Below are 13502 nucleotides of genomic sequence, written 5' to 3'. Positions count from 1 at the left end.
CAAAAAGTAAGAGGCTATTCCTAATGTAAATCACAGACCCGTGCATTTGAAATTGCAAAACATTCGATTGTTGAGATTAGAGCTTACTTACGAGTAGGTAGGTATATCCCTATTTTATATTAATTTGGTCATACTAGTCTATAAATTTTAACCTACCTAGTTACTAAAAGCAAAATCAAAATTACTTTAGGTATTTGTTTCTACTAATTAAATTAGTACTTACAAATCGTCAAATGCTCTTAAGGAGCCTATCATGTCTCATTCTTTTTTTGCCCTACCAGCGTAGGTACAACTAAGTAGGTACCCACATGGCACTCTAGAATAGTCTACACGTGGTGTCAATACTATAATACTAAACTCACACTATAGCCACTACCGAAGAAGTTATGTTTCAGAAATCAAATATCGCCGATCGAGAGAGAGAGTTTCGAATGAAAGACATTTCCATTTCCTGAAAACGAAGTTGCGGCAGCCGTTTCCATCGCAAGATGGTTTCAAAGGCTTTCATCGAGCATTTATCAGCCGCGGCATTCCGCGACGAGGGATGTCGGCACAAGGTCACCGAAGACATGACTATCTTGCTTCAAAACAATGATCTGTAACGTTTCATAATCTGACGGGTGCCCGGGTGGTTCTGAAACTGAATGGTTGTCGCGCATGCGCCGGCCCCCGGTCGATAGTGGTGACGTCAGTGGAAGTCAGGCCTCAGTCAGCCGACGTCGGCCACCACGCGAACATGTGGCTGCAATGTTTGGCTGCGGCTTGGCTGGTAGCGGCGGCGTCGTCGCGCGAGGTCTTCACCAACTCCTTCCTGGTGCGGTTCAAGAGGTCGGTGCGCCACGAGGAGGCGCAAGACCTGGCTTCCCGCCACGGGTTCGACAGCCTGGGCCCGGTAAGTAGCCACGTGACTATAGTAAACATATACTCCCGCGATATTTGCGGCTGATATCTGAAATGTCGCGGGCGAATTTAGCCGTGTCGGATTACTGAAATTGAACCGGTTAATGCCGTCATTAGGGAGGCGAATCCGGTTTAGAGGGCGCGATTTAATCGTTTGCGGTTTTTAATAACTCAGATGCTTGATGTTTTCTGTACATACTTATTGATAAGTTTTCATTCAACCATTCCGTAATTGAAGGCCTACTTATATTATGCTTTTATGTAGTAAATAGGTAAATTATATCGTGCGTCACGAATCACGATGTTTCCGAACTTGATAAACATGAGTGGGAGGAGGAAGGAGGACCTATGAAGAACTTTAAAATAATGTTTAGATCAGGATAGATGATTAGTTTTTGACAACTAAATACTTATATTAATATTTCCTTTTCTCTTTTTTACATAATTATGTAAGGAGTGAAAAAAAGGAATGAAATAAATTATCGGACACGTAACTAAGGTAGATGCCCATTATTGGATTTGATCATTTACGTTCGCGTGATGTTAAATTGATTATTTGATTAATGGTAATGGTTAAGTTGCGATTACAATCTCGATCGTAGTAGGTTTGAATCATGCCAGAGACAAATAATTAATAATAATAACTTTTAGTATTTCCACATCATCGTTTAGTTGGAGGAGTGGTTAAGGCACCCTCCCTCACAAGAAGAGGGTCTTTCCATTTCGGTCAACAATATTAACTACTTAGATATAATCGGGTCGACACAAAAATTACTTACTCGGCGAAATAAGATCGCACTTGAGAAGTTAGTTATTTTATTGTATTAATCCCTTTTTTCATCTGGCATCAATTTAATTCATTATTTTATAGTCTTTAAAATTCCCATGTAAACCCCGCTAACTGTAAGTTGGTGTTAATTAAATAAGAACTCACTTCTCAAGTGCTCTGTTAGTTCCCGAGACGTTTTTTTGCTGACCCGATATCTAGTTGGTATTGTTGATCTAAGTCCATCCTAATAACTAAAACAACCTACGAATACCCAATTAGTCAATCGTATCCCGTTTATTATTAACGACAATTTATTTATTATTTACATAAAAAAATATGTTCACGCACCACAAACGTTTATACCTACTGTGCGGGAATCGAACCCGCGACCTTAGCATAGTAGGTTCGATATAATAAACAAAATGCAACCAAAATTAATACCACTTCGTCAATGACTTGCCGAGGAATCGAATCCAGGGACTCTAGGTCGAGCGAGCAGACTTCGACCGCTAGAATACGGACGCGTTACCTACGTGCCTACCTACGTCATTTTCAGCAGTCGTATCACTTTAAACTAATTTGTTATTTCAGGAATCTTATTTTAACTACACTCGTCGTCAAATAAATCGCACCTCCCGCGACAAGCACTTTGAAACTTTCAAACGTATGCATCCACACTTCACACCAATATTGGCACCATTTAAAAGCCTAGTTCTAAACTTCATTTCATTAAAGGAAAGGTTTTTACCCTATAAATGTGTCTTTAGAAGGATCCAGAGTCACTTCTTAAAAAAATAGGTAGTTACGTTTGAGGCAACTTTTATGGCCATAAAACTGTTAAGTTGGGATTAATCGCTATCCATCTGTTAAAGAGGACACGTGTAATCATTATTTGGTTTTATAACCATAAAATTTGGTCTAATTGATCCCAGAGGTGAGCCCAAAGTGAGGTCTTCTTTCAAGTCACATTTATGGTAGGTATATGTTAATCTTTTATAAAGAAATTAAATGTGTTTTTCTTTAAGGATATTTATTGGGCTTTCAAATAACACCAATATTGTCATGGTACCCCATGATTGTGTCAGAAGAAAATCTTTAAAGTTCGCGTCGCGGAAGGTGCGGTTTATTTGATGTTGAGTGTATGTATCTCCTTAGCTAAACTTATCACACTTATAAAAATAGTCTATAATATACCCATAAAGCTGAGGACACAATAGTTTTCACAGCGTGATATCCCTCACCCGTTATTATAGGAGAGGCCTATTTCCCCGAGGAAAGACTCAATCTCGCTTATAATGGGTTATAAGCCGAATATATTACGGCATTTTCCATACATGAACAACGTACTTAGATGTTGTAGTTACGTAGGTGGACGTCGTTAGCGGAACAAATATTGTTTTACTTGGATAGCAACAGGGAAGATAGTGAAGTTTTTTCATTACTTCGCTGGATAGCTAGGTTAGGTAACCTAGTTTCATGTTTACGTAGGTTCTGGGCCTTGGTAGATTACTAATATTGATATAGGTATAGTTACCTACATAACAGTTTTGCGCTTCTTTGACTTAATTAAGGTCCTATGATAGGACCTTAAGTAAGTCAAAGAAGCCCTATGTACCCTAAATGGGGCAGAAGGCGTTCACAACAGTCCACCATCGCGTTCGGTCTTGAGCTTTCCTAAGTTTTAAAAGCGCCTTCCAAACACATTTTATTTTACAACATTTTAAGAAAAGTTACAATATTTTTTGGAAAAAAATCAACTGATACTTTTGCGTTGGCTACTTTGTATCCTACCTGACTCTATGGCGGATTAGTGGCATGATTACTGCTAGGCTTTCTCGATTCGAAGGTTCTATTATCAGGTGGTAAAGTGAAAATATCCCTTATAGACCCTTTGCTAAGGTTATTACGGGGTTGAATTAACCCGATTGTCGAAATTCGATAAGGAACATGATTCTGTGCTTTGTGGGGCATGTTAAGCCGTAGATTCGATCAAGGTGTGTCACTTGTGGTAGCTCCAAGGTTGTCACAACCCACGTGAAGACGACCACGTTGTTGTTATGCCTACGCAAGTATTCCTAAGGGATCGGTAGTATATCTTTTACAAGAAAAATACGCGTACGGAGCCCGCGGGCTTAAGTGTTAGGTCCTGAATGTTACAAGAATCGGTAGAAAAATATTTGAAAAAAAAAATGTGATAAAGTTACTGCGGCTCCAATCAGTTGAGTCTAGAAATATAATTAATTATTTTTTATCAAAAAAATTAACAATTCCATTGTCACTATTTGATAGCAACAAACCTCTCCTACGATACATAGTACCTACCTACTTCAATTAAGGTATTCATAGGTATACCCACTATATACGTAATTAATTATTTAGATCCCTTTCAATTTCGATATAGCTTGTAGAGTGTACTCAGTCCCATATAACGCAGTCCCGAATAAAGGAGGTCTTTGTTGATTGAAGAACGTAACCGTAAATAGGTACTGAGTCCTTCTTCTAAGAAAACATTTCACTCGCTTATAAATTCGCAAGCAACATCAGTACGTGTACATTATAAGGTTTATACATGTATACGTTATGTACTACCTTATTTAAGTACTTGTTTGAAAGTACTCGTAGCTGAGCTCTCGTCGACGTACTTATGTATTTTGGAGACTGAATACGAATTCAGAGGATTTTTAGAGATTTCAGTTGGCAAAATAAATGATTAAGAATACGGAGCGTTTACTTTGAGAATAAAAAAGTACTTACACATTGACATAAGATATTTATTTAGCGACAGATAAGTAGGTAGGTACAGTTCTTATGAAAGAGAAAAAAATACTTTAATACCTTGGCGTGCGTTTTGGAAATATGGCTCTGATTCTAAAAGTTGTTTCACTAATTAAAAACTAGTTGAATGTCAGTCGTGCTTATAGGATTGGCAAACTACGCCTTATGTTGGGTGTCATTCCAGCCTGCCTATGTCCGACTTTTAGAGTAAGAACCTCGGAACTATTATTTGACAGTCTTGTACAAACTAATAACTTTACCCGCATCATTCAGCCGTTATCCATGACTGCCGTGTTATTTCGTCACCTTTTTCTGACACCTAACAATAGAACTTTGCCCAACTTGGTAGGTATAAAAGGTGCGTGACAAATCTAATTTTAGAAATAAACCAGAACCAATTTAAAAAAGACTAAATAAAACTCAAATTCGGACGTCGCTGTAGCTGAGTTCCACGTGTATCCTGTTCGTTGACCTGCCCGCATAGCCTCGCTCTGTATTTTTCGAAATCAGTCATCAGACTTTGACCTGTAATTTGGTCATTGTCACGGGTTAACCATCAGTGTACCTATCTTAAAGAATATTTTATGCAAACGTACTATCAAATACGGAAATTTTCTACCTACTGGACTAAAAGGTACCTACTCGTAGTATTTGATTCATCTACGCGACTATGTACTTAATAAAAATGAAGGTACGACTATTTTGCGATCGAGTTCTAGGTACCCCTGAAAAAGGTTTTGAAAAGTCCCTAAAGTTACCACACTAGATCAAAAACAACATGAGACCGCATTAAATTATAAAAATAAAGTCACTCATGCCGTCTTAAGGCTTTTTCAGGGTGAAGGGATGACCCTTATTTGAGTTAAGTACCTGCACTCCTACGATTGATTTCGTGTCCCGTAAACCATAAGTAGGTAAACAAGAAAGGTATAAAATACACAAAAGAAATAAGAAATCGAAATAGACAACAATAAAAGCCTTTGGCAATATATCGATGGGTATTTTCCTTAAATTCTGTTTGTGTTGCGACGCGTTACCCTATTTCGGGAATGTCCACATATTACGGATGGCGGACGTAACGGACGTAACGAACATAACGAAGCTTTCGTTACACGATAACGGTAACGAGTAGAGATGAAACGGATAGTTGTTTGGCCGGATACTGGATATCCGGTCAGCTGCTAGGCCGGATAGCCGGATATCCGGCGGCCGGATATTTGGCCCATTGTCTCGTTGCATGTCGTGACGAGTTTAGCGCCGCACAAGTGCTTCGAAGGCGATCAGTGGGTATTAGTAGACTAGACTAGTCACACTTTTCGAAAATCGAATCCGTCCGAATAGAATGTCAGATTTTGCCACTTGTCTAGGGGGCAGAAAAACGGGTGATTTCGGTTGCTATCGTGCGTGATTGAATAGCGAAAATTAAATTAGTTTACTTGTTGCGTAATCTGACTGAACTGCATGCATCATGTCATCAAACCATCAGTGAAAAAAAGATCGCCTTTTTTATTTGGCAATATTTCGACACTAACAGATATTTACTATTTATGTATTCGTCATTAGAGTGAATAGCCCAGAAAGAGAAATTAGTTTTTTGAAAGACCTTAATATGGCTTTTGTAACTTTTTGGACTTTTTCGTCATTATTATAAGCCATTTTATTGATATTTACTTCTAAGATTAATGTATTTCATTTTATTAATAGAAAATTGTCGTAGTTTTTTAATATCCGGTATCCGGCCGGATAGTGAGTTACTACTATCCGGTATCCGGCCGGATAGTAAATTTAGGCCGGATATCCGACCTACCGGATAGTTACCGGATATCCGTTTCATCTCTAGTAACGAGCGCTGCCGAAAACGTTAACAATAATCGTTAGATAAAAGGTCGATTGTTTCACGTTTGCTTAGTCCCGTTCGATAACTGAGTAAACTAGCGCATCAATAATTATGAAGGTATTGAAGATACACTAATCCGCATTTTCTAGATAGTGAAATGTTATCGGTTTTCAAAGTAAAACCCTGTATTAGGCATATGCTGAGTGGGGTCCCGTTGCAGTGGGCATCTTGTTGGTGAATGGGTGGCACTGCTCAGTTTACTCTTGTTTTTATTTTTTCTTCTTCCATTATTATGTGCCACTGTCATGTCTATGTAATTGACTGTATTTGTGTGATGTCTATTGTAATAAATGTATCTTTCTTTCTTTAACTGTCTCTGAAACACCACTTAGGTAGGTAAATGGTCTTGCTCCAACAATAAGCTAAAACTGCCTAAGTAACTTTCGGATTTTAGTTCCAATACGTAATCTTATAAGCCAGACAGCGATTAATTAATACTTTTCAAGTTGTATAAATTTAGACCTTCAAATATACAAAATCGTTCTAAGAACTTTTAGAGATTTGTTCTAACTTCGTATCTCAATTGTTTTAAAGCTACAAAATGACGTAATCCGTTTCTCGAGAGCCAAATAATGGAGAGCTTACACCAAGCAATTGAAAATGTGAGCAACTCTACAGACGCGCTATAGACGCTGTAGCAGCTGTTTGTTTCTCACAACACGTATGGAATGTCACTTTTCTGCGGATTATGTGAGCACTTGGGTATAATAACGTTTATTAAACAATTTAAGATTTACGTAAGCGTTTTGCATAACAACATTATTTTTATTTGTTTATTACAAACCTCATTATGTTATTTTTTAATTATGGAGTATTTTTTTTACAGAAAATGGTTCAGTACCTCTATTACGAAAAACTTTCGAGTTCGTTTCGTTGCGTATTCAAAGTGTCATCGAAAAATTTTGTATGAAAAATTAAACAGCGCCCCCTATATTATAGCCGCCCTAGGGGGCGCTGTTTAATTTTTCATACAAAATTTTTCGATGACACTTTGAATACGCAACGAAACGAACTCGAAAGTTTTTCGTAATAGAGGTACTGGACGGTATCATAACCTATTTTCTTCTTCTCTTTAGGTACTCATTGTTTGCCAAATCATACTTTAAGATTTTAACTTCTACCACACCAAAGCGTGCAAATCGCCATCGCCGGCGCGATCATAGGCCAATGACAGTCATGGGTCGCGCGACTTGTCATTGAAATTCACGCCTGTATTCACAAACATTACTATGAGGACTCACAGTGCGCGTGGACGCACAGGGACACACACGAACCAATCACAGAGCATATTCAACGCTGTGCGTTCGACTTGCTGCTTCATTTAAGCAAGCATCGTTTGTGAATACGGGCGTCAGCCACTATTGTATTAAAAAAATGTCTTGGAGTAGGTAAACCCATAATAAACTAAAGACAAAATCATATTCTTCAATGTACTTTCATTGTAAGCACTTCATAAATAGCTGAGTGAGAATCAGGTTACGATGGCGTGATAGGTTCCTAGAGAACATCACGCAACTGTTTATAGACTCAACGTTTCTATTTGCTTACGTCATAGTTTACCCCGCACGGGAAATAATCTTCTACTTCAACGAGTCTGTTGATTGGAAGGATAAAGTGGGTATTAAAATAATACAACTAGTGAAAACCAAAATTTGTTGTCTATATTTGTTTATTCTGACTCATTATGGTGGATTAATTAAGAATTTTCACTACCTACAAGTCATGAAAAATTAATTTGAAAGTATAATAAAAGTCACAATAATAAAGATCTACTCTTAAGTTACAACTCACTTAGGCTTACATTTATTATGTCAAGTGTCCTTTACATAAAATATGCCAGTTTGCAGTTTTAGTTATTACTATATTCAGTCCCAAAACATCTCATCTTTAACAAAAGGAAAAAATAGCTCAGTACATTACTCGACGTTACTGCACGATCCAAGGCTATTTTGAAAAATATATGAAGGGAAAGGTCCATTCTTTGTTAAAGTCCTTTACAGGGCTCAGCGCTCAAACCGCGGGAGTGGGTGTTTCAGCCCTCTCTAAGCTGTAAGCTTTGGGACGCATAGGTAAGTAACTTTCCCAAGATTACTTGAGTTTTGAATACAACAAAGAAAAGGTTTCTTTTGGCAGATTTTTCTTTAGTCTATTTTGGTAAATAAAACAAAAATAACATAACATTACACTGACTGAAACTCTATATTAAATTATTACTCTTATACTAAGAAAAGTTAGGTAAATATCGATTTAATTATGGCTACAAAAAGTTGTAGAATTGCTAATTGCTACGAGTGAGCTACGAAATTACTACGAGTTTTCGTAGCACGTGTAGCCAGTTGAAAGTTTATCTTTTCTTTTCCTCGTATTTAGGGGTGTTTTTAGATGTATAAATTACAGTAAAACAGTTAATGAAATTTTATATGAAATAAATAGAAAGACTTGGTCAGAATGTACACGTACAGGGTTACAAAATTATATATAAATTTTCACGAAAGTACCCAAATCAGTATGATTTATTACCAGATCCATTATGTCTCAACAACACAGGCTTGCCCAAACAGTTATAAACAAACGTGTCAAAAGTTACGCTGTACATCAAACAACAACAAAAATAAGCCCCGATCTGAATAAAATATGGCAGCAATTTCCGAATTGGTATGGAAATATCGTCCCTAAGGCAATTTGCCATGATTTGTGAGTATCGCGCCGTTTTGAAGTCGACTTATCGACTCCTGTTTCAGACCTCGATTTGTTTATAAACCCAATAAAACGGTCAGATCCTTTTGTAAGGTTTCCAATATACCTTTTCGTTTTACCCGTAATAAAATATACGTTTTCTCATATTGGAGCACAACATGTCGTGTGAAAATTGGAAAAAACTTAAAATTAACAGCTGACCTTAAAAAAGGATGTTGTATTTGACGTATTTTTGTAACTTGATTTTTGACTGCCGGTTAGTGGGTAGCATATTGCGTTAACCTAGAAGTTTGGCACAGATCCCTTCTGAATTAACTTAATTAAATAATAGCGCGGCGTGGCACACTTCAATATTAATTTAATCTATACCTACTAACATTATAAAGCTGAAGAGTTTGATTGCTTGTCAAATTAGATTCTTTAGTTAGTTAGGGGCGGAGCAGTAAAGAAAAGTGTTGCAAAAACGGAAAATATTATTCAAACTATTTTCACGCGTACGAAGTCGCGGGCACAGCTAGTGTCTTATAAAATTCACTATAATATGTATACACTCACGAATGAATTTGACTCGGATAGTTGCTACAACATTTAAAGCCAGCTCGTCGTGTGCAGAGTTCTAAATCAATTAGAGTTGGCATTTCGCTTAAAACGCTCAGCGGGGCACTAACGCCACTAACACGCTTAACTAGAAACCACTTCATGCTGCTCTCTACTTTGTGATAATAAGTTACGAGCACAGATCACAGAAACTAAAGGGAGATGTAACAAGGGGGCGGGGTCGGTATGGCAGCAATATGCCCAAAAACAGAACACATTGCTGCAGACGTCATAATGTAAACAGCAATGCTTTCGTAGTACCTACTAAAAATTATTGGAACGTTGAGTACTGATACCGCAGTGGATAATGAGCATATATTTTGATTACTTTATTGGTGCTGACACTGAGTTTCGAACTAAGCGCATTAGTTGGCATCTCTCTATATCTCTATGGTTACGAGTAACAAGGTGAATTCCAAATCCTGTCTAATTTTAACTGATTCAACATCTATCACCGTTTCTTTTATTACGACAATCCCAACTAGAGCTCAAAAATCTTACAGTAACTTAGAAAAAGCAGTTGTTACAGTGATTAGTATTGCTGTAAAAACGAATTGAGATATCATGTTAACATGAATACTTATGTAATGAGGAAGATTTAAAGTGCCAAGCTCAGTCAGCTTCTGGTCTATTCAGTGAATTCAGTGATCTACTTATATCTCAAAGTACAGCGAAGCTTTGGTAAATATTTGACAGACTGGAAGATTGAACGATGACCTCTGTGTCGAGTATACTAGCTAAATCAATTAGAACTCAGCGAGGCACTAATGCTCTTAACTGGGAACCACTCCACTTAGGCTTATCAACTTGGATAATATACATAATACATTTAGCGGTATAAAAAGTGGAACACCTCGGTATAATAATATTGTATGTACTAATATGCTCACAAAAATTAGTTACACCTATATGAATCACTGTCAAGCTTTACTCGTAAAATAAATGTGAAATAAGGTATTCCGGTACTCCAAATGTAATCAGATTTTTATAGATATTCTTTGCGTTATTCCTATATTTTTATAAAAAAAATGGTTTAGATACATCTTTTGAGGCAAAATAGAAATACTTATCCAATAAATTCTGCTTATAGAAAGATTCTTACAGTTTTGTTTTACGAACAACGTCATATTAAGTTGACTCCCGGAACTCATACTTAACTTGAAGCCACTTCCAGAAGTTGTCAAAGTGTCATGTACACGCCCGCCTGTCGTGATTCTTCAGGGTTTGTTTGGGACTTATATCTATAAGGATTTGATAAAGATGGGCAACTTTTGGTTAACTTTGTGAAGGGTTTAGACGCTCGTTACAAGTCAAATAAGTAAATAGATCGAGCTTAGGAGTCTAATAAAGTTATTCTTATTATGTACCTACACAATAGGAAGAATAGTCCAGCGCTTTTAGATAATGTTATTTATGATTTCGATTTTTTTAATTCGCAAGCATCTTTCTTTGGTTTTTATGTAATTTTGTGGTACTAGCGAAGAGATTTACGATCTTGAATCGCAAAAGAGTTCTGGGGTAATTGAACAAACGACACAACGTACTGAAACATGAAATCTCATCAGTCAGCTTATCCTAATCTAACTGCTAAGATATCTTCATAAAAAAGTTTATTTTTAGTATAAAATATCCCGATTTAGAACGAAACTCGATCGAGGGAATCCCTTGAGAAATTGAAATCAAATCTTAATGAACTCCGAAAATAGCATCCTGAAAATCAATATGGCGCATTCCATTCACCACGAATTTAATATAGAATTAATCATGATAATGCATTATTAACATAATGAGATCACACATCAACCACACATCAACCAAAATTATCGTCGAGGTATTCGTGAATAGGTTGCGTTGCTACTTTAATAAGCGCTAGCGATGATGAATCGCAAGGTCACGTGATTAAACGATAAATTATCTCGCTTTCTTGATTAATGGGCTCTCTTTGTTTCGGTTGTCTACTCAGTTAACGTTATGTAATATGAACTTGTTGCTTTATCATGCTTAGGTGGAATAAGGTTTGAATTAATGGATAAACTAATATCTACCATGTAGATATTTCCTGAACTGGAAATAAAATAAATCAATTATATTATTCATTATATTCCATGTTTTTGAATTCGGATATTTGGATATTATTAATTTGATTTCTACTTCATCATTGTATTAATTTGAGTCTACTGTACTCATTTTGAATGAAATTGACTGGCAACTAACAAAAAACTAACGCGTAGCGCACTAAACAAACGCGTGAAAACAAAAGAAAAACAGTAACATTATTGAAACTGGCGCGTCGTTATGCGGCTATAAAAGCTTATTAGACGAGGGAATACGTAGCGATCTCTTTTGTAATCCATCTTCCTTAAACGAGCGCATAATCCACGGAATTGAACAAGTAGAACGATGCATGGCCCACTTTGAACGAACACAAAGCCAGCTTAACAAGAGGATAAAATTGTCATACACAGCGTTAATCTTTTGAAATTGCGTCATCAGCAACTGATAACTGTAGCACAAGCTTTAATCAGCAGAATAAAGAGACTTCAATTTCCTTTTTTAGAAAATCCAATTCCTTCAGTAATTTTTCCAAGTAAACTCTCTCGTCTCTCTTCGCCTTGATTGAGTTTGCTCCACGCTATCGAACTGCTCAAGAAATGGTTCAGAATAATCGGTTTTCTGGAATAAAATTTAGTGATGACTGTTCAGAATTATGACTGCTTCCCCTTCTGACCCACCGCACTACCAAACCACACTACCAGTAGTGTCGTGGGGAATATTTTTTCCCTTCTGCACTACCAAGCCAGTAGTGTCGTGGGTAACATACATCTTCATTCCCATCGACACTACTACCATAACTAAATGTAAAATTTGTAAAATTTTAGATTATTTTGTAATAAATTATGTTTATATGCAACCCTAACCTCTGTGAAAATTTGCAGTTTGACGGAATTCACTGAAAATAAATTATTACCTAAAAGGGCTTATACCTATATAACTTTGCGTGAAAGAAAAACAAAAATTAAATTATTTTCACCCGACCACGGCAAAGCAAAAGGAGGGTTATGATTTTGACAGGCTATGTATGTATGTATGTTCATCTGTTCCCTCGTAACTTCTAAACTACTTATCAGAATTCGACAAATGACATAATCATTAGAAGCGTCTTAATTGTCCGCTGGTTATAGGCTATATGGGGTTTCACAACAATCTAATGTGGCGCCCTCTAGCGGACAAACCATACAGAGTAAAAAAATAAAGTTAAGATAAATATGCCGTGTGTGAAAGCGTTTTACTTGTACATTAACCGTAACATACTAACATGTACATAAGCCCTTTTAGGTAATATTTTATTTTCAGGAAATTCCGTCAAACTGCAAAATTGCACAGAGGTTAGGGTTGCATATAAACATAATTTATTACAAAACAATCAAAAATTTTACAAATTTTACATTTAGTTATGGTAGTAGTGTCGATGGGAATGAAGATGTATGGCCCTTAAAAATTACCCACGACACTACTGGCTTGGTAGTGTAGAAGGGAAAAAATATTCCCCACGACACTACTGGTAGTGTGGTTTGGTAGTGCGGTGGGTCAGAAGGGACTGCTTCGACGAAAATTTGAGGTATTTGAAAGGATCTCAAGCGAATTATCATTTCTATTGTTTAACATTTCCATTTGAATATAGCCCTAATCCAAAAATTTACGGCAATAAAACTCAACAGAAAAGGTGAAATTAGTTTCTAAAGAAAGCGCATTTCTTCCTGCAGCTTGTGGGAATGCAATTTCCTGTCGTAAAAGTTTCCAGAGAATGACGCGCACAAATGAATCAAAAGCCAGAACAAAATGGAAGAGATACCTTAAACTTACGTG

The 13502-nt window shown here is 36.8% G+C and overlaps 1 protein-coding gene across 1 annotated transcript in view; it reads left to right on the top strand.

Annotated features, from left to right (window-relative positions):
• The first annotated feature begins 488 nt into the window (after nucleotides 1-488).
• LOC135080895 (neuroendocrine convertase 2) overlaps nucleotides 489-13502 on the top strand; it is a 94743-nt gene continuing 81729 nt past the window's right edge. The window contains exons 1-2 of the mRNA XM_063975624.1: nucleotides 489-546; nucleotides 681-892. Coding sequence (XP_063831694.1) covers nucleotides 489-546; nucleotides 681-892 — 270 coding nt within the window. The remainder of the gene's footprint in view (nucleotides 547-680; nucleotides 893-13502) is intronic.

The sequence above is a fragment of the Ostrinia nubilalis genome, chromosome 18, assembly GCF_963855985.1.
Source record: "Ostrinia nubilalis chromosome 18, ilOstNubi1.1, whole genome shotgun sequence".
Taxonomy (NCBI): Eukaryota; Metazoa; Arthropoda; class Insecta; order Lepidoptera; family Crambidae; genus Ostrinia; species Ostrinia nubilalis.
This window is presented reverse-complemented; position numbering and strand designations above follow the sequence as displayed.